The sequence below is a fragment of the Hemiscyllium ocellatum genome, chromosome 35 (genome assembly GCF_020745735.1).
Source record: "Hemiscyllium ocellatum isolate sHemOce1 chromosome 35, sHemOce1.pat.X.cur, whole genome shotgun sequence".
NCBI classification, from domain to species: domain Eukaryota; kingdom Metazoa; phylum Chordata; class Chondrichthyes; order Orectolobiformes; family Hemiscylliidae; genus Hemiscyllium; species Hemiscyllium ocellatum.
Genome location: NC_083435.1, coordinates 25,580,095 through 25,602,192, shown reverse-complemented (window position 1 = coordinate 25,602,192; position 22,098 = coordinate 25,580,095). Strand labels below are relative to the sequence as shown.

The window sequence follows — 22,098 nt, the reverse complement described above, 5'->3', positions numbered from 1 at the left end:
TAAATTTCGGTCATTCCTTCCTTATCTGGTGGGAAAGGACTCTACCACATCTCCCCCATTATAGGGAAAATATCACCTTCTGCTTCAGTCAGTGAAACAGCTCATTGACAAAATACATATTTATGATATGTAAATTTATGCCATCAAATTGTGGGTTTAGTGCAGTGGAAAAGCCCCCACACTGCAAGAAATTGGGCGGCACGGTGGCACAGTGGTTAGCACTGCTGCCTCACAGCACCAGAGACCCGGGTTCAATTCCTGCCTCAGGCGACTGACTGTGTGGAGTTTGCACATTCTCCCCGTGTCTGCGTGGGTTTCCTCCGGGTGCTCCGGTTTCCTCCCACAGTCACAAAGATGTGCAGGTCAGGTGAATTGGCCATGCTAAATTGCCCGTAGTGTTAGGTAAGGGGTAAATGTAAGGGTATGGGTGGGTTGTGCTTCGGCGGGTCGGTGTGGACTTGTTGGGCCAAAGGGCCTGTTTCCACGCTGTAAGTCTAATCTAATCTAATCTAAAACATCTCTCCCTCTCGGTTTCTGTTACCTGGATGGTGAAATCAGAAATTCTCCAGTAACAGCGACTTGTCACCTCTCACATTTTCCTGTGACTCCCCGTGAAAGGAGGAAGAAAACAAAGACAGTGAAAGGGCAACTTCTCAACTAGGGAAGGAAAGAGATGTGCAAACGACGTTTTAACAACAGCAAAATAAAAGCTGGAAGGAATTGGAAGAGACTGAAAGAAATAAGTCATCACCTCCTGTAGGTCAGACTGGCGTGCTAGATAGTTCCCCATGAATTTCTTTATTTCTTTTCCATTATTAATACTCATGTCCTGTAATTATTTTTGAGAAATGAGCCAATTATGACCTATTTTGAATGGCTATGACCTACTTTGTTGCATTGAAATGGACGCAGTGCATGCAAATAGTTTTTCTGCTTGTAAAGACAGGGCCTTGTATGGTGCTATATGCAGCTTCCAGTATGTGCACGTGTGTCATTGTGTGTACTGCAAGCCTGACTGTCAACCATAAATTGGCTATCAGTGTAATCCCCCACACACTCAGAATTATTAAGCAAATGCTGTCTAATTGCAGAATCATGTCTAAAGTTGGACTCTGCGCTGAGAGCTATGCAATCGCGAGTAGTTTGGGAATGGCCAATAACTTGTTTGGTGCAAACAACCAAAGGGATTTACTGTTTGATTTGATACAGCGGTCTTTGGAACGTCCAGCCTTCCTACCTGGCATCACGCTGGCACTGAAATTCACATACCACATTAGTCTGGCTTTAGTGTTAAAGGCAAATTACCTTTTTGGCTTTACGACAGCATCCCGTTAGTGGTGAGCACCACTTGTGTTTCTAGTTAGCTTCAGTTGCAGCTTAAATCATTGAGGTACTGTATCCTTACAGGGTAATCTGAGGTAAACTGGGTACTCCTCAGGAACAAGAGTCTTTGTGTGGCATACACCAAGAATCAATCTTCTCATGATGGTCATTATCCCTCAGGATGGCTAGATGTGCCCTATTTCAACATTAAGAAATCCCCTAACTAACCAGCCTGCACTGTCTTCTCAGAAGATATAAAAGTCAATTTCCCAGATGAACTGGTATTCTTGAGAATTGCCCTGATGTATGCAACATGTAAACATTCAGTAAAATGTATCTTTTGTTCAACAATGCTCTATTTTGTTTCAATGTCATTTGTGTTAACCTCACACCTTTTGCAATGCAACCAGGTGAAGGTATATATGAAGCCCGTGGATAACCTTTGCAGTCCTGCCACAGGCAGGAATCATGAAAGAACTGTGACAGTTCAAGCAAACTCAGCCGTTCCCGTATATTTCTCTGTGGTTCCTCTAACCATTGGCGATATACCCATCACAGTAATCGTGTACAGCATGGGTGATATTCAAATAAGTGATGCTGTTATGAAGAAACTGAAAGTGCTGGTGAGTGAATGTTTCTTTGCTCTGTGTTATAAATACTTACCAATAAGAGTCCTTTGGCATGAGTGCAATTTATGGAGCGTTACTGAAATAGTAGGTATATCTTAATGATGTTGGAGTATGGAGTCAAATCTCATTTCAGTGGCCAACGAATATAATTTGGATTAAATAAATGATATTTGAAATCACGTTTTACTGGCATCAGTGAAGGTAACATTGAATTCCCAGACTGGTGTAAAAATAATGTGCTTGCTTCTGTTGACTGCCCTGATCTGTAGACTGGCTTCCCTATAGTATGGAAACAGACCCTTCAGCCCAAACTGACCCTCTGAAGAGTAACCCACCCAGACTCATTCCCCTACATTTACCCCTGACTAATGTACCTAACACTAGGTGGCAATTGAGCTTGGCCAATTCACCTGGCCTGCACATCGTTTAGATTGCAGGAGGTAACCGGAGCACCCGGAGGAAACCCACACAGACAGTTGCCCGAGGCTGGAATCGAACGCAGGTCCCTGGTGCTGTGAGGCAGCAGTGCTAACCACTGAGCCACTGTGCCACCATCTGGCAGCTAAACCAGAAAGTGTCTGAACTCGCGTCTGAAATACTTGGACTTAAGAATTTGACTCGCCCTACCATTTTGTTGGAGTATGCTGGAATGAACGATTACTGTGAATAAAAAAACAATTCAGAGTCTGGATAGGTGAACATTTACAGTACTCCCAGTGCACTTCAGCTTTAATTTGTGATGCACTTAAGCAGGTCTTAACTGTCAAAAAATGTTTGCAAGTTTAAAAAAAACCGACAGAGCAAAATGCTACTCTTGTTGGAAATCCGAAATCAGATTAAGTGATGGAAGGTCTGGTATCATAGAATCCCTACAGAGTGGAAACAGGCACTTTGGTCCAACAGATCCACACGGGACAGTATCCCACCCAAACCCATTCCCCTACCCTACATTTAACCCTGACTAATGCACATCCCTAAACACTGTGGGCAATTTCCCATGGCCAATCCACCCTACTGGGTGGCACAGTGGTTAGGGCTGTTTAGGGCGGCACGGTGGCACAGTGGTTAGCACTGCTGCCTCACAGCGCCTGAGACCTGGGTTCAATTCCCGACTCAGGCGACAGACTGTGTGGAGTTTGCACGTTCTCCCCGTGTCTGCGTGGGTTTCCTCCGGGTGCTCCGGTTTCCTCCCACAGTCCAAAGATGTGCGGGTCAGGTGAATTGGCCATGCTAAATTGCCCGTAGTGTTAGGTAAGGGGTAAATGTAGGGGTATGGGTGGGTTGCGCTTCGGCGGGTCGGTGTGGATTTGTTGAGCCGAAGGGCCTGTTTCCACACTGTAAATCTAATCTACCCTGCACATCTTCGAACTGTGGGAGGAAACCGGTGCACCCGGACAAAACTCATGCAGAGGGGAAGAATGTGCAAAATCTGCACAGTCGGTCACCCGAGGCTGGAATCAAACCTGGGTCTCTCTGAGGCATCAGATCTAACCACTGAGCCACCGTGCCATCCCAACTGTTTTTTTTTCTGGACCCACTGAGTACCCACCAATCATGCCCTGAGCCGCCCCCACCATGCCCTTCCCATCCTTATCTGTCACCACCCACTCCACTAATAAAAGAAACAGGGCTAATGTTACCTGTTTGTCATCTCTATTTAAATAATGTTTTCCTGATATGCATGTTTTCTTTTTAGAAGTTTTTTTCCCTGTGATTTTTGAGAAGATTTGCAGCTCAGGTTGAGGTTCAGGTTGTTGGTTTGCTCACTGATCTGGTATGTTTGTTCTCAGACGTTTCATCACCATGTTAGGTAACATCACTAGTGAGCCTCCGGTGAAGCGCTGGTGTTCTGTCCTGCTTTCTATATATGTCTCTTTGTCTGTTAAGAGTGAGCGATGTTATTTCCGGTTCTTTTCCTCAGAGTTTGGTAAATGGCATCCAAATCGATGTGTTCATTGAGTTCTGGTTTGAACGCCAGGCCTCTAGGAGTTTCCGTGCATGTCCTGTGCGTTAGGACAGAACACAGGGCTTCAAGGGAGGCTCACTGATGATGTTCCCTAGCATGGTGATGAAATGTCTGAGAACAAACCTCCCAGCTCAGCAAGCAAACTTACAACCTGAGTTTTGTTTCCTTTATTAATTCACAGGATGAGGCAACATCCTGTGGCTAGGTCCAGCATTTATTACCCATTCCAAATTGCCCAGAGGGTTAGTTAAGAGTTAACCACATTGTTGTGGGTCTGGAGTCACACATAGGCCAGACTAGGTAAGGTTGGCAGTTCCCTTCCCTAAAGGACATTAGTGAACCAGGTGGGTTTTTTCCAGAGTTCTTTTTTAATAGAATTCAAATTACTCCATCTGTTGTGACAGGATTACAACCAAGGTCCCTATGCCATTACTTGAGTCTCTGGATGAACAGTCCAGTGATCGTACCACTAGGCCATCATCTCCCCAGTTACTTGCTGCAGACATCACCTCAAGTTAGAGGTAACTGGAAAATGTTGGAATTAATGGAACAAAAACCTTACATTATTTTTTTTCTGAGAATATACGTTCGAAAACTGTCTGTTTCATTAAATTCAAAATGGGTAAAATCATACACATGATGGCACCTTGTCCTAATACATTGACACTAATGTCCTTTAAGGCAGGAAATTGCCAATCTTACCTGGTCTGGCCTACATGTGACTCCAGACCCACAGCAAAGTGTTGACTCTTAACAATTTGGGATGGGCAATAAATACTGGACTGGCCAGCAATGCCATCATCCTGTGAATGCATAAAAAAACAACCATTGCTCAGCTCTGTTACATTCGGTGGAAATAATTGTGAGCTGGTGCACGAAATGAGGGAGCTGCCTCTCCTTCAAGTGACCATGTACAATCTTACCTCTTAACGTTTGAAAAGTAGGTGACTGTCAACACAAGGATCAAGTGGATTATAAATTGCGGACGTGAATAATTGAACATCCAGTTTGCAGTACTCTTTATTCTCAAAGACTGCAGTACTACTCTTTTATAAGTGATTAGATTACTTACAGTGTGGAAACAGACCCATTGACCCAACAAGTCCACACCAACTCTCTGAAGAGCAACCCACCCAGATCCATTCCTCTATATTTATCCCTCCACCTAACACTACGGGCAATTTAACATGGCCAATTCACCTAACCTGCACATTGTTGGACTGTGAAAGGAAACCGGAGCACCCGGAGGAAACCCACGCACACACAGGGAGAATATGCAAACTACACACAGACAGTTACCTGAGGCAGGAATTGAACCCAAGTCTCTGATGCTGTGAGGCAGCAGTACTAACCACTGAGCCACCATGCCATCCATGGAATTAACAGAAAATAGCACAATGGTGATCCAAATTGCTTCCCTCAGTGCAGTGAGACCTCTCTGAGTCAGAACTGTCTGTCCCACGAGTAGTTGGCTCAGTGGCTCAGTGGTTAGCACTGCTGCTTCACAGCACCAGGGTCCCATGTTTGACTCCAACCTTGGGTGTCTGTGTGGAGTTTGCATATTCTCCCCGTGTCTGTGTGTGCTACCTCCAGGTGCTCTGGTTTCCTCCCACAGTCCACAGATGTGCAGGTGAAGTGAATCAGTCATGTTAAATTGCCTATAGTGCTAGGTGCATTAGTAAGAGGGAAATGGTTCTGGGTGGGTTACTGTTTGGAGGGTCAGTGTGGACATGTTGGGCTGAAGGGCCTGTTGCCACACAGTAGGGAATCCAGTCTAATCTTCCTCACTGGAATTGTGAATCTCTTGACTTTTGTTCCAGGGGGAGGGTGTCTTGAAGACAGAAGAACAAAGTATTCCCATTGATCCACGTGGCAAGTATTGCATTCCATTTCGAAATCAACTTCATGTCAAAAGGCAACAGAACTGCATCATGATCGTTTTTTTCTCTCTGTTTTGTTATTAGTGAAGAGTTCGTATCAAGTGTATGAACCGAAACCTTCCAACATGGTTCCAAACACCAAGTCCTACCTGTACATCCGTGCAAGAGGTAAACTTTACAGCTGGAAGAGGGCTTCTGAGTTCAGTTATCCATTGGGAGGTTAACCTTGTATTACCAGGAAAAATGGGACTGTCTTTCCTTAAATTTCGGTTCGTAATTGTAGTTGAGATTCGAGAAACTGCACAGGGAGCTGAGCCGTCGAGGAGCTGACACCAACTCAATGGAAATGAGCAGAGAAAGGGTCTTCAGTGTCAGACCAGACACAAAGTGTTGATGCTGTCGTGAGTCAGGACCAGGAGATGGCTGACAGTGCGTCATTGTAACGTCCTGTGTCAGGTATCTTCATTGAACTTACTGTTCATTAAGGTAGATAGGACAGTGAAGAAGGTGTTTGGTACACTTGCCTTTATTGGTCAGTGCATTGAGTATAAGAGTTGGGAGGTCATGTTGCAGCTGTATAGGCCACTTTTGAAATATTGCTGGCAAATCTGGTCTCCCTGCTACAGGAAGAACGTTGCGAATCTGTGGAATTCCCTGCCCAGTGAAGCAGTTTAAGCTGCCTCATTGAATTTTTTAAGGCAAAGTTAGATTTTTAAACAGTAAAGGGATTAAGGGTTATGATGAGTGGGTGGGTAAGTGGAACAGAGTCCACAAAAAGAACAGCCATGATCATACTGAATGGCGGACCGGGCTTAAGGGGCCAGATGGCCTACTCCTGCTCCTATTTCTTACGTTCTTATGTTCGTATGACTTACTTCCTGATCCTAACATGAGAAGGATGGAGGTTTACCAATTAAGTTTTCAATCCTTTCCACATCTCTTTAGATGCTGAAGCTGTCTATGTCTGTGTATGCAGAGGTCAGGGTAAGGATTGGGCTGATGAGTTACTTGGACCACACAAGAGCCAAGGCAATGACCAGCTCCAGACAGTGGAGAACATTTCAGAGAAAATACAGCCTGGTGGAGGAATATAAGATATCACCTCAGTAAACCAAACTTGCTCGATATCGCAGAGATGCTGAGGATGTCCATTGACTACATGCATTACCAAACATGCACAATATCCAATGGGGGTGACAGGATGGCTCAGTGGTTAGCACTGCTGCCACACAGCACCAGGGACCCGGTTCGATTCCAGCCTTGGGTGACAGTCTGTGGGCAGTTTGCACATTCTCCCCCTGTCTACGTGGGTTTCCTCCAGGTGCTCCAGTTTCCTCCCACAATCTAAAGGTGTGCAGGTCAGGTGAATTGGCCAGACTAAATTGCCCATAGTGTAAGGTATATGAGTCAGGGGTAAATGTAGGGGAATCGGTCTGGATGGGTTATTCTTCAGTGTGGACTTGTTGGGGGGGAATGGCCTGTTTCTGTACTGTGGGGAATCTAATCAAATCCAACTGTGCCTCTTACCCTTCTTTGAGGAGAGCTGGTCTTTCCAGTATAAAGTGAGGAGAGTTTTTTCCACACGCCCACTTGGAATTGCTAGTCTTCCCTGGGCCAATAGCTCAATGAGAAACTAGCCCTTGTGAGGTTTCAGAAAGTATATTCTTTTCAGAAAGGATTCATGAGAGTGTTTCTGAAGATGAGAGACCTCAATTTTCTGGTTCATAAGGATGGCAGAGAGGTTATTTGATAGAGGTGTTCACACACTCATGAGAAATCTGAACAGAGAGAAATGAGTATAGAAGCAGAACAAATACAGAACACTAACTTGAGACAATTGGTAATCGGATTCCAAGTAAACTTGACAAGTCTTTTACGATACGGCTGGAGAAACCTGGGTCTTGTTTTCAGATCTTCAGCATCTGCAGTTCTTTGGGTTTATTATATGAGAAATCTTTTACTTTCATGCATCTTCTGTATTGTGAGTATGTATTCATTACAAGTATACTCCTGAGACCAGCAAGTGGTTTTTCCACACGCAAGACTCCATAGTGAGGCGACTGAATAAGGCTTTTTGACCACTCGAGTGGTTGCCCAGACCACTTCACATTCGGCAATTGGCCTAACCCTATCAAACCCGTAATGTTTCTATGGTGAAGCGTGTCATTCATGCTAACACTCACATGCTAGGGGGACAACTCTCAGTTGGGGTTGTTGCCTTCCAGTTTCATCTGCCTGAGTCCCCAACTCTCTCCTTGTGGCTTTCCCCAAGCCTAAAGGCAGTACGTGCAAAGTCCACCTGCAACTGGAGCTTCAACCTACTATCCAAGGCTTTCAAGGGGAATGGCCGTACTTGAGTCAAAAAGTGTGGCACTGGAGAAACATAGCAGGTCAGGCAGCATCCAAGAAGCAGGAGAGTCGACATTTCGGACCTAAGTCCCACGTTGACTCTCCTGCTCCTCAGATGCGGCCTGATCTGCTGTGCTTTACCAGCGCCACACCTTTTTGACTCTGACCCTCCAACACCTGCAGTCCTCAGTTTCACTCAGTTTATATCTGGTCAGGCCCGGACACCCAGTTCCTCCCTGGCACACAAGTTCAGATAGACCGCCTTCTCGTTAAGCAAAAACCGAAGCAACACATTTCGAAACGTTGTCCATCAGTCTCAAGGTCACACACTTTACATCTTGTCAGCCAGCTGTGGTCCTTACTTCAAAACTCCCTGTGTCAGCCAAGAATGGCCTGTCAAGAATGATCTGCAGATGCATATACACATACTAAAGACCACAAACAAAATACAAAGAAGGGTCACAGGACCTGAACCACTAACTTTCTTTATATAATCCCGACAGTGTAGAAGCAGACCCTTCAGCTCAACAAGTCCACACCAACCCTCTGCAGAGTAACCCACCCAGACCCATTCCCCGATCTATTACTCTACATTTACCCCTGACTAATGCACCTAACCACATCACTGAACACTGACCTGACTTGCACACAGATTTATAGAGTCATAGAGATGTACAGCATGGAAACAGACCCTTCAGTCCAACCCGTCCATGCCAACCAGATATCCCAACTCCATCTAGTCCCACCTGCCAGCACCCGGCCCATATCCCTCCAAATCCTTCCTATTCATATACACATCCAAATGTCTCTTAAATGTTGCAATTGTATCAGCCTTCGCCACATCCTCTGGCAGCTCATTCCATACATGTACTAGCCTCTGCGTGTAAAAGTTGCCCCTTAGGTCTCTTTTATATCTTTCCCCTCTCACTCTAAACCTATGCCGTCTAATGCTGGACTCCCCCACCACAGGAAGAAGACTTTGTCTATTTATACTATCCATGCCCCTCATAATTTTGTAAACCTCTATTAGGTCACCCCTCAGCCTCCGACACTCCAGGGAAAACAGCCCCAGCCTGTTCAGACTCTCCCTGTAGCTCAAATCCTCCACCCCGGCAACATCCTTGTAAATCTTTTCTGAACCCTTTCCAGTTTCACAACATCTTTCCAATAGGAAGGAGACCAGAATTGCATGCAATATTCCAACAGTGGCCTAACCAATGTTCTGTACAGCCGCAACATGACCTCCCAACTCCTGTACTCAATATTCTGACCAATAAAGGAAAGCATACCAAACACCTTCTTCACTATCCTATCTACCTGCGACTCCACTTTCAAGGAGCTATGAACCTGCACTCCAAGGTCTCTTTGTTCAGCAACACTCAATAGGTCCTTACCAAATCCTGCTAAGATTTGCTTTCCCAAAATACAGCACCTCACATTTATCTGAATTAAATTCTATCTGCCACTTCTCAGCCCATTGGCCCATCTGGTCCAGATCCTGTTGTAATCTGAGATAACCCTCTTCACCCTCCACTACAGCTCCAATTTTGGTGTCATCTGCACACTTACTAACTGTACCTCTTATGCTCGCATCCAAATCGATCCTGTGGGAGGAAACCGGAGCACCCAAAGGAAATCCACGCAGATACAGGGAGAATATGCAAACTCCACACAGACAGTCGCCTGTTCTCACTCCACATGCACTGTTGGGATCTGCGGAATTTCTCCAGCGATTTCCATTTTTGATCATTTCCGGTCTCCAGCATCTGCAGTTCTTTGTTTTTTTTAAAACTGATTTGGTCATTTCTGTTCCATTCGATTTTTAGGCACTTCTGATTTATTTGAGTGTTCCTATCTCCTCCCGAGCTACATCGCATTCAGTGATTCCTTATTGGTGCCTTCTTTTTTTTAGGTCACGCGATGGGAGAAATTGTGGAAAACAGCCTGTCGCCTGAGGGGATCGAGAAGCTCATTCGATTACCGACAGGGTGCACTGAGCAAACGACAACTGCATTGGCCCCAACAGTCTTTGCTGCCAATTACCTCGACAAAAGTGACCAATGGTTGCATCTAAAGGCAGAGCTGAAGGACGAAGCACTCAGTCACATTAGAGCAGGTAGGGATCTGCCTGGCAATAATTTAAAACACACTGAAACATATCTGAAATATATACAGAAGTTAGCTCGCTGAGCTGGAAGGCTTGTTTTCAGATGTTTCGTCACCATGATCAGGTAACATCATCAGTGAGAGTCTCCAGTGAAGCGCTGGTGGTATGTCCTGCCTCTCTAGTTATAGGTTTTGGTTTCTGAAGGTGGGTGATGACGTTTCCAGTTCCTTTTTTCAAGGGAAGGTAGAATTTTCCATGCATAGAGATAAAGAAGGGCACCACTTTGACTGGGACAACACACACACATCCTAGGACAAGTGAAACAAAAGCACACATGAGTTTAACAATGACCACAATTGTTGATGGTGAGAAAACCCCATCTGGTTCTCTGATGTCCTTCAAGGATGAAAACTGCTATCCTTACCTGGTCTGACCTATACATGACTCCAGACCCACAGCAATGGGGTTGACTCTTTACTGTTTTCTGGGCAACTAGGGATGAGCAATAAATGCTGGCACAGCCATCATTCCTGTGAATGAATGAAAAAAAAGTCACCTCTTAGTATTTCTCAAATTCAGGCTGGCAGTTGACTGGCCAGCACAGTTGCAGAAAGACCAATCTCTGTCCACCATTCCCAATCAGACTGTCATTTCCCAATTAGCATCATTCCATAATTTTTCTAGTACTCAGTTTACTTGGTGAAACCATCCCTCAGTAATGCATGGTGTCCTTATAGCATCCAACAACATTAAGAACTGGGAAGTGAGCCCCAGGGTGTTTTGGGTTGGTATGATCAATCGCTTCAGAATCACTAATTGTGTAAGTGTTATGAAGGTGTAGAGATGTGCTGTACCTTTAAGAGAGTTAAAAAGCTCACAAGGACCAACAGAGCACAGAGAGACCTGAACAAGATAACGGCATAAAACTTGGTCAAAACAAATAAGAGTGACTAGGTTGCCATGAAACACAAACAAATTCAAATTTGGCCAATCAGTTTAAATGATGCCGCAAAATACCAAAACCCAATCAAATTTTTATTTAATATTTTGATACTATTAAAGCTGATGAAATGACCCAATGTTTTGGGGTATAAAATTGGACATTTTGAAGTTAGGGGGAGAACTGCCAAAGATCAGCAAATGTATATTGCTAGCTGAAGAGCTTCTCTGAAAGGTACCCGTCTGTGGGGAGTGCGCGTCTGTGGGAGAACATCAAGGCTGACCTGGAGAGAATCTACAGAGGAAGATATACAAAGGAGAATTGGCAAAGCTGACTGGTTTTATTAATTATTTTTTGTAAATCTTAATTGGGATTTTTTTTAATCAGACGAATGTTGGAGATTGGGAGGTAAAAGATAGGTTTAAGAGGAAGAAGTTGTAAGTAGTTGCTGGTTTTAATATTCTGTTAGACCTAAAGAGTAAAATTGTTAATTTTTACTTTAAATAGTAACCTCTGGGATAGTTCTTTGCCTCTCAAATTTTAAGAGATTACAGCACGGGGTGAATCCATTCTATGCTGCTGGTTTAAATTAGCAGAAGAGTTTACCCCAGATCGTAACAAAATCATGTGCAAGTACTCGCACAGCATCCATCTCACCACAAGAACAATTCAGCTCGTCACTATTTTCTGGAGTTTTTAAAAACATATTCATGAGGTGTGGGCATTGTTACCTAGGCCAATATCTTTGCCCAACCCTATCGGCTCAAAGGGCAGTTGAGAGTCAATGACATTGCTGTGGGTCTGGACTCACGTTTGGCCAGGCCAGATATGGATAGCAAAAGTTGGGATTCATCTGTTCGAACTGTGATGTTTTATGCTAAGTTTAGAGATTGATATATTCAAGGTTCTGCTGGCTAAACTCTTTCTTTGCTCCCCAGGCTCCCCCTGCACAGCCCCATTTCCCCCATTTCTCTTTGTTTCCTGTGGCCCAAGACTACAGGCTTGGTTGACTCTAAGCCACTCTTGGGCTCCTCCAACCTCCATTACCTGCAGCACTGCTCCATTCTGTACCTGTCTACCAATACTCTCAGTATCTTACACTCCTTTGCACCCAGCTTCTTCACACAGCCACAATCCTCAAACATTACAGATTATAATGTTTCTAGTTTATTGAGAAACTCCGCACCGGTTGCTGTGATGCACTGCTCAATTCCCTCCTCCAATTTATGGGGCACCTCATTCTTCTCCTCACTTTTCTAATTGTTTTTAAGCTGTGCTTAAGTTTTTCTGTTTCTCAAGTCTGTCATTTTTGGTTCATGCCCAAGTTGTCTTCCACCAGCTTTAATTGAAAACAACCTAGCACACCAATGCAACAGTGGCTCAATGGTTAACACTGCTACCTCACAGTGTGCGGGACCTGGGTTCGATTCCACCCTTGGGTCATGTCTGTGTGGAGTTCGCTTATTCTGCATGTGTTTCCTCCCCGTCCAACGATGTGTAGGTTAGGTGGATTGGCCATGTTAAATTGCCCCAGAACATCCAACGATTATTGATTAGTGTGGTAAATGCAGTGATAGGATAGTGGGATGGGCTGGTCTGGGCTGAATGGCCTGCTACTAGATAGTGAGGGTGCTAGAAAGCAAAGCAGTCTGTGAACACTCAGCAGGTCAGGAAACATTAGTGGATCGGGGAAAAAAATAATAAATTAGCATTTCAGGACAATGTCATATGTTGCCAAATCTGCTTCCCTCTCCACAGATCCTTTGTGACATCTTGGGGCATTTCCTTCTAGTTACCACCTACATTATTGTACCATATAATCTCCCAGACAGAATCTCACCTCCAAGTGATGAAGGTGAACGTGCACGTGAACCCAGTCAGTGCCTTTAAAGGTCAACCCCAAAGTTGGTTCAGTCGCCCCAACTCATCCTTCTAACCATCATTCCCACAATTTTCAGTTTGGTCATGGGACTTGGGGCATCACTGGCTGGGGACAGCATTTGCCCCCTCACCCCATCCCTACTTGCCCCTAATGGTGAGCATATGTGTAAATGATGGCCGGTTTGGTGATCAATAATATTGAGAGAGTTTGTGGCAGAAGTAACATGGAACATAGAACATGGAACATAAAACATTACAGCGCAGTATCGGCCCCTCGTCCCTCGATGTTGCACCGACCTGTGAAACTAATCTGAAGCCCATCTAACCTATACTATTCCATTCTCATCCATATGTCTATCCAATGACCATTTAAATGCCCTGAAAGTTGGCGAGTCTACTACTGTTGCAGGCAGTGCGTTCCACACCTCGACTACTCTCTGAGTAAAGAAACTACCTCTAACATCTGTCCTGTATCTATCACCCCTCAATTTAAAGTTATGTCCCCTGCTGTTAGCCATCACCATCTGAGGTAAAAGGCTCTCCTTGTCCAACCCCTCTAACGCTCTGATTATCTTATATGTGTCAATTAAGTCACCTCTCAATCTTCTTATCTCTAATGAAAACAGCCTCAAGTCCCTCAGCTTTTCCTCATAAGACCTTCCCTTCATACCAGGCAACATCCTACTAAATCTCCTCTGAACCTATTCCAAAGATTCCATCCTATAAATTGGCAACCAGAACTGTATGCAATACTCCAAATGTGGCCGCACCAGCATGATGTCATGGCTCCGAAACTCAATCCCTCGACCAATAAAAGCTAACACACTATATGCATTCTTAGCAGCCCTATCAACCTGGGTGGCAACTTTCAAGGATCTATATACCTGGACACTAACATCTCTCTACTCATCTACACCAAGAATCTTAGCATGAGCCCAATAATCTGCATTCTTGTTCCTCCTTCCAAACTGAATCACCTCACATTTTTCCACAGTAAACTCCATTTGCCACCTCCAAGCCCAGCTCTGCAGCTTATCTATTTCTCGCTATAAACTGTAACATGATCCACAATTCTACCAACCTTAATGTCATCTTCAAATTTACTAACCCATCCTTCTATGCCTTCATCCAGATCATTGATATAAATTACAAACAACAGTGGACACAAAGCAGATCCTTGCCATACTCCCCTAGTAATTGAACTCCAGGATGACTATTTCCCATCAACCACCACCCTCTGTCTTCCTTCAGCTAGCCAATTTCTGATTCAAGCCACTAAATCACCCTCAATCCCATGCCTCTGTATTTTGTTCAATAGCCTACTGTGAGGAACCTTATCAAATGCCTTACTGAAATCCATATACACCACATCATCCACCTGTATGGTCACCTTCTAAAAGAACTCAATAAGGTTTGTGAGGCACGACCTACTCTTCTCAAAACCATGTTGACTATCCTTAATCAACTTATTCGTCCCTAGATGATTATAAATCCTATCTCTTATAACCCTTTCCAACACTTGACCCACAAGAAGTAACGCTCATGGGTCTATAATTTCCAGGGTTGTCTCTACCCCCTTGTTGAACAAGGGAACAGCATTTACTATCCTCCAGTCTTCTGGCACTATTCCTGTAGACAATGGTGACATAAAGATCAACGCCTAAGGCTCGGCAATTTCCTCCCTGGCTTCCCAGAGGATCCTCGAATAAATCCCATCCGGCCCAGGGGACTTAACTATTTTTACACTTTCCAGAACTGCTAACACATCCTCTTTATGCACCTCAATCCCATCTACTCTCGTAGCCTGTTTCTCAGGATTCTCTTTGACCATATTGTCTTTTTCTAGTATGAATACTGAAGAAAAGTATTCATTTAGTGCTTCCCTCATCTCCTCAGACTCCACGTACAACTTCCCACTACTGTGCTTGATTGGCCCTAATCTTACTCTTGTTCTATCATTCCTGATACATCTATAGAAAGCCTTAGGATTTTCCTTGATTCTATCTTCCAATGACTTCTCGTGACCCCTCCTGGCTCTTCTTAGCTTTCTCTTTAGGTCTTTCCTAGATGACTTCTAACTCTCAAGTACCCTAACTGAGCCATCAAATCTCATCTTAACATAAGCATCCTCTTCCTCTTGACAAGAGATTCAACTTCCTTAGTAAACCACAGCCCCTGCGCTTAATAACTTCCTTCCTGCCTGGCCGGTACATACTTATCAAGGATCAATAGTAGCTGTTCCTCGAATAAACTCCTCACTTCAGTTGTGCCCATCCCCTGCAGTTTCCTTCCCCATCTTATGTATCCTAAATCATACCTAATTGCATCCTAAATGCCTTTCCCCAGCTATAATTCCTGTCATATATACCTATCCATTTCTATCACCAAAGTAAAAATAACCCAGTTGTTAGCACAATCACCGATGTGCTCACCTACCTCCAAATCTAACACCTGGCTGTGTTCACTCCACAGTACCAAATCAAATGTGACCCCGCCCCTTTTTGGGCTGACTACATATTGTGTCAGGAAACCTTTCTGCACACATTGGACAAAAACTGACCCATCTAAAGTACTTGAACTATAATATTCCCAGTCAATATTTGGTAAGTTAAAGCCCCCAAAACAACTCCCCTGTCATTCTTGCTCCTATTGAGGATCATCTTTGCTATCCTTTCCTCTACATCTCTGGAACTATTCAGAGGTCGACAGAAAACTCCCAACAGGGTGACCTCTCCTTTCCTGGTTCTAATCTCAGGGCATTCTATCTCAATAGAGGAGTCCTCAAATGTCCTTTCTGCAATTGCAATACTGTCTTTGACTAACGATGCCACACCACCCCCTCTTTTACCATTTTCTTTGTTCTTACTGAAGCATCTAAATTCCAGAATCTGCAACAACCATTCCTGTCCCTACGCTACCCATGTTTCTGAAATGGTCACAACATAGAAATCCCAGGTACCAACCCATGCTGCAAGTTCACCTACCTTATTCTGGATTCTCATGGTGTTGAATTAAACACACTTCAAGCCAACTTCTTGCCTGCCAGTGCCTTCTTGCAATCTTGAAACTTTAGTTCTGACTTCATGACTCTTATCCTTCCATATACTCGAACTCCAACTTTGGTCCCCATCCCCCTGCTGAATTCGTTTAAACCCACCCAAAGAGCATTAGCAAATTTCTCCCCCAGGATATTGGTACCCCACTGGTTCAGATGTAGACCATCGTGTCTGTAGAGGTCCCACCTATCCCAGAAAAAGCCCCAATTATCCAGCAATCCAAGACCCTCCCTCCTGCACCATTCCTGTAGCCACATGTTCAGCTCCCCTCTCTCTACATTCCTTGCTTCGCTAGCAACTCTGTTTGTTCCAGCTCTAAGCTCTCACCCTAGCTCCACGAATTTCTGCTTTAAATCCCTGTCTCTCTTCCTACCTATATCGTTGGTGCCTATGTGGACCACAACTTAGGGCTGTTCCCCCTTCCCCTCACGATTGAGCAACCAATTAACTGTTGTACTTTGCAGGGTACAAAAGGATACTGGAACATAAAAATGCTAATGGAGCTTATGGAAAATTCAGCGACTACCCTGGCAGCACATGGTGAGTTGGTGAAGTCTTTTCCTCTTCTCAATCCTTTTGGTTCATATTCTCTCCATTCACTCATGGTTCAGAATTAAATATGTTCCATTTTAGATATTGGGACTTAGCCGTGTAGACTCTTTGTGTGCAGATTTGGTTTCTTACTTAACAAGGCATAGAGACAATGCATTTGACTCCTGGTTTGGCAGGTTTGTCATATGGGCCTATCTTCGTTGGAGTTTAGAAGAATGTGAGAGCATCTCATTGAAAAGTTTATATTTCTGCCAGGACTGGGCAGACTAGTCATAGCGATAATGTTTTATTGGCCAGAGAATACAGAACAAGGGCTCAGAGTCTCAGGGTAAATAGCGCATTGAGGAGATATTGAAGGCATCTTCACTTAGAGGGTTCCAAGGACTGCAATATTTGACTCATAAGGAGGGGTTGGATAGACTGGGACCTTGTTTTTCTGAAATGTAGGAGGCGGAGGGATGCCCTTTATTGCGGTTTATAAAATCATGAGGGGTGTACCAAAGGAGAATAGCCAAGTTCTCTTCTTCAGGATAGGGGAGTTCAAAACTAGAGGGCATAGGTTTGAGGTGAAAGAAGAAAGATTGAAAAGGGAGCTGAGTGGCCACGTTTTTGCACAGAGGGTGGTTCACATGTGAAATGTGCTGCCAGAGGAAGTGGTACATGAAGGTCCAGTTGCAACATTTAAAAAGCGTTTGGACCAGTACATAAATAGAAAAGATTGAGAGGGAAACAGGGCAAAGCACAGACAAATGGCATCAGTTCAGTTTCGGAAGTTTGGTCAGCATGGACGAATGGGACGGAAGGGTCTGTTTCCGTGCTGTTTGACTCTATGACTGTATCCATCACAGTCCAAGTGACCAGAACTAATGCCATTTCAAACCCAATTTACGCAGTTACTTAAATTACATGGGTGGCTGGTCACAGAATTGAGAAAATAAGTGAATTGAGATAACATTAAGTTAATAATTCAAAGGCCCACCAACTGTGCCATGCTGCAAGGCCCTGTGACTTTATGACCCATGGAATTCTGCACTACAGAAGGACATGGAGGTGAATTCATCAGAAAGAAATGAATAGCTTTCTGGAAGCTAAAGACGTTGAGTGGCATGGGAAGGGAGCAGGGCCATGGCATGAGATAAAGAATCAGCTATGAGCTAGTTGAATGGTAGTCCAGACTTGATGGGCCGAATGGGCTTTTGCTGCTCTTATTCTCTTTGTTTCAGTGCATATTTATTCAGAGGCTGTTTCACAAACACTGGTGCAATTCAAACAGTATTGGAGATCAAATGGAAAATGTTTGCAATATTCAATGGGGGGGTGCAATTGAATTTAGGGCTGGACTTAAACGAGGCTTAATCACCCAATCTTCACTCTACCTGATATCTGCTTTCACTGACTTCGACAGAGCCCACTGCTGGGCATAATGGCGTGGCCAACGTCACCAAGGTCAGTTTAAAAGTCAAAACGCCAAGAAGGTAAGAAGCAGAAAAAAGGCCATGTGGTGCCTGTGTTGGAGACACTGCTTCAAAGCATGGGATAGTACTGAGGACACTTCACACAGGGCTTGTGCCAGTGAGGGGTGCTGCACTTACAAAGACCTCATTTATTGATTCTCTCGCGGGACGTGGGCGTTTCTGGTTGACTCCAGCATTTCATTGCCCATCCCTAATTGCCCCCCTCGAAAAGTTGGTGGTGAGCTGTCTCCTTGAACTGCTGCGGTCCAGGTTGACCTTCAGTGAAGGAATTCCAGAATTTTGACCCAGCGACACTGAAGGAACGTCTCCAAGTTTTCTTTCAATGCCCATGTGGGGTGTGCAGGGTGCACTGACAAATCATTTCTGACAATCTAAGGAGTGAATGGGTCAAATGGATTCTTTCCTCATGGTAGGGATTCTGTGATTTTAATATCTGCTTTTCATTTCAGGTTAACCGCATTTATTGTTAAGATACTGTCAATAGCTAATACTCAGGTCCAGGTTGACGATGACCAAGTTCAACAATCCGTCTTGTATTTGCTGGAGCATCAGACTGCAGCCGGAGAGTTTTACGATCCCTATCCCATGTTTCCAAATTTACAGGTTGTTTCTCATTCCTTCATATCTCACATGCCTTTTATTACGTGCACTGTGTCCTTGTTGACACAATTAGCCTTTCCACTAGGAGAGAGAGACTTGTCGTGGATTGTGAATTAAAATGAGCCAAGTCACCTTAGCTTCTGTTACACTAATGGCACCAGGGGGGGTTGGTTAGCGCGTTTGATTGGGTTGCTGGCCTGCAATGCAGGGTGACCGCCAACAGCACAGGTTCAGTTCCCACACTATTACTGTGAAAGACTCTCCTTCTCAACCTTGTGGAATTAGCCTTTGGGGAATTAGCTCAACTGGTAGAGCACTCGCTTTGCATGTGAGAGATAGTGTGATCGATACCCACGCTCTTTACTTAGGCAGCATGGTAACTCAGTCATTAATATTGCTGCCTCACAGCGCCAGGGACCTGGGTTTGATTCCAGCCTCGGGCGACTGTCTCTTTGGAGTTTGCACGTTTTCCCTGCACCTGCCCTGGTTTGCTCCGGTTTCCTCCCACAATCCAAATGATGTGCACGTTAGGTGAATTGGCCATACTAAATTGCCCACAGTGTTAGCTGCATTACTGAGGGGTAAATATAGGGTAGGGGAATGAGTCTGGGTGGGTTACTCTTCAGAGGACTTGTTGGGCTGAAGGACCTGTTTCCGTAGTGTCGGGAATCTAATCTACTCAACCTCGTCCCCCCCATCTGAGGGGTGTTGGTCTTCAGGTTAAACCACCACCAGCTTCTTTAATAAGAGACCAGTCTTATGGTACAATAAGTGATTTACCTTTTCATATTTGTGATGTATAGATCACCTGAAGTCAAGGGAACTGAATGTCAGGTAGACCATAAAATGGACCACAAGTCAGATACTGCCCAGAAAGTAGTTTGATTCCTTTGATACAAGGAATGTATTCCATTTATATATAGAAACACACAAAAATATGCTGGGTAAACCCAGGTGGGGGGAAGGTTGATGGCCTAGTGGTATTATCACTGGACTGCTAATCAAGAGAGACCCAGGTAATGCTCTGGGGACCTGAGTTCAAATCACGTCATGACTGATGTTTGAATTTGGAATCTGGAATTGAGAATCTAATGATTATCTGGGGAAGAGGGAATTCCTTAATCGATTCACTTATTCTCTTGAGGGAAGGAAGTTGCCATTTTTGAAAAGAGTAGAATGTGGGGAGAGGTTGAGGCAAACAGACAAGTGTTACACCATCCATGATTGCATGGGAAGGTGTCGGTGAGGAAGTGTCAGGAGTGGAGTGGGAGTGTCATAATGGTGGGGGGGAAAGGAATGATCCCTGTGGAATGCTGACAGTGAAGGAATGGGAATGGTGGTGGCGCCATCTTCCTGGAGGGAATGGAATGGTCATCCTTCGTTTGTGGAACTTAATGGGGGTGGAAAATGAGGAGAAGGGGGTGGGTCCCTATCATGTGTTTCTGGGAGGCAGGGGTGACGTTAGAAGATGGATTGGACAAGGCTGAGGCTGAGGGGTCTGTCAACCCTGGATGCTGGGAATCCTGGGATGAAGAAAAGAGAAGGGTCATGTCAGAGGCATCCCATTGGACGGTGGTATCATCAGAGCAGATGCGACAGGGGGAACAGGAGCTGAGAGAATGGAAGGGAATCCTTGTAGGAAGCAGTGAGTGAGGACGTATGGTTGAGGTAACTAGGGGAATGGGTGAGGCTTATCATGCATATTAGGCGGACAGCCCATCCCCAGACATAGAAATATAGTCCTCATTCCTGATGAAGGGCTTTTTCCCGAAACATCAATTTTCCCTCGCCTCGGATACTGCCTGACCTGCTGTGCTTTTCGAGCACCACACTCTCGGTAGAAACAGAGAAGTCAGGAAAGGAAAGGGAAGAATCAGACTTGGAGATGGATGGAAACTGATGGTGTTCCCAATTCTGGATGAGAGAGGGAAGCGGCACTGATAAGTAGATGGGTGGAACCGGGAAAGGGTTGTGGGTGAGGGAGGCTTGATGAGGACTGGAAGAAGGAATGTTTAACACTGCCGCCAAAAGACAGGCAGAGCTAGAACCAATGTGGGTTCCCATATCCACATCTTCGACCTGAAGAAGGTTAAAGGAGAAGCTCATGAAAGTGAGGGTGAGCTCGACCAGGCGAAGGAGGGTGGAATCTGTGCAGGTGTCTTTTCACTAAAGTAGTGGAGTACTGTCGGACTATCCTGATGTACAGAGAGGTTGTACCTTCATAGTGAACAGCAGGTGGCTAGGGCCAGACAACTGAATGGCTTACCAGGCCAATTCAGGGGGCCTTTTGTTTCTCATTCATTCATGAAATGTGGGCACTGCAGGCTGGGCCGGCACTTTTTTGCCCAATGCTATTCACCTTTGAGAAGATAGTGGTGACATGCCTCTTTGAACTGCAGCATTCAGTTTTGACTAGGTTCGTCAATATTACTGTCAGGAAGTGAGCTAAAACACTTCACCCCAGTGACATTGAAGGAACGGTGATATCTTTCCAATTCAGGGTGGTATGTGGTTTCCTCTAGTGGGGTTCCCACGCAAGAACTCTTAATTATGATCTAGCACCCTACGTAAGATTAACACTCAGTTAGATGCAATGATAGCTGTATCAATATAACTTCAGTTGGAAGGTGTGCAAAAATAGCTTTTTGCTGAACACTGACAATTTCCTGACTGATGGATAGCGTTCCAATAGCACCAAAAGTTCTGATTAAAAGTTATTGACAGAAGGAGAGAATGCTGATGACAGGGTAGATTGGCTATTTCCCTCCACTGGGTTGCCCACTTCCTGCGCAGCCACTGCTTCCCTGAGTCTCTGACAGTTGAATAATGCCATTTCTGGCTGCCTCCCCCTCCCATTTATGTTTCAAATTATAAGCCACTCTAACAACGCTTCCTAAATCTCACTACAGGAACGTTCTCACAAATCTAGCTCAGGTTCTTAATTGTAAGAATAGCTTGGTTGAATCTTTTATCATGTTCACTCAATGGATACTTCCTTAGACAACTGTATCCTTCCTGAAACAGATTATCGTATTGAATGTGAAAAAAGATTTTTTTTAAATGTTCACAGTCGACCAGGTATTGCTCATCATAAGATAGTGCCAACAGTAAAGTACCACAGTGGCTGAGTGGTTAGCACTGCTGCCTCACAACGCCAGGGATCTGGGTTCGATTCTAGCCTCGGGTGACTGTCTGTGTAGAGCTTGCACCTTCTCCACGTGTCTGTGCAGGTTTCCTTCCATGGTCCAAAGATTGTATAGGTTAGGATGGATTGGCCATGCTAAATTGCTGCATTATGTGCAGGCTTGGTGGGTTACCATGGGAAAATGCAACCTTACAG

The 22,098-nt window shown here is 44.7% G+C and overlaps 1 protein-coding gene across 1 annotated transcript in view; it reads left to right on the top strand.

Annotated features, from left to right (window-relative positions):
• LOC132832576 (complement C4-like) overlaps nucleotides 1-22,098 on the top strand; it is a 155,108-nt gene that overhangs the window by 75,292 nt on the left and 57,718 nt on the right. The window contains exons 21-26 of the mRNA XM_060850669.1: nucleotides 1,734-1,946; nucleotides 5,739-5,790; nucleotides 5,883-5,966; nucleotides 10,060-10,263; nucleotides 16,596-16,671; nucleotides 18,608-18,761. Coding sequence (XP_060706652.1) covers nucleotides 1,734-1,946; nucleotides 5,739-5,790; nucleotides 5,883-5,966; nucleotides 10,060-10,263; nucleotides 16,596-16,671; nucleotides 18,608-18,761 — 783 coding nt within the window. The remainder of the gene's footprint in view (nucleotides 1-1,733; nucleotides 1,947-5,738; nucleotides 5,791-5,882; nucleotides 5,967-10,059; nucleotides 10,264-16,595; nucleotides 16,672-18,607; nucleotides 18,762-22,098) is intronic.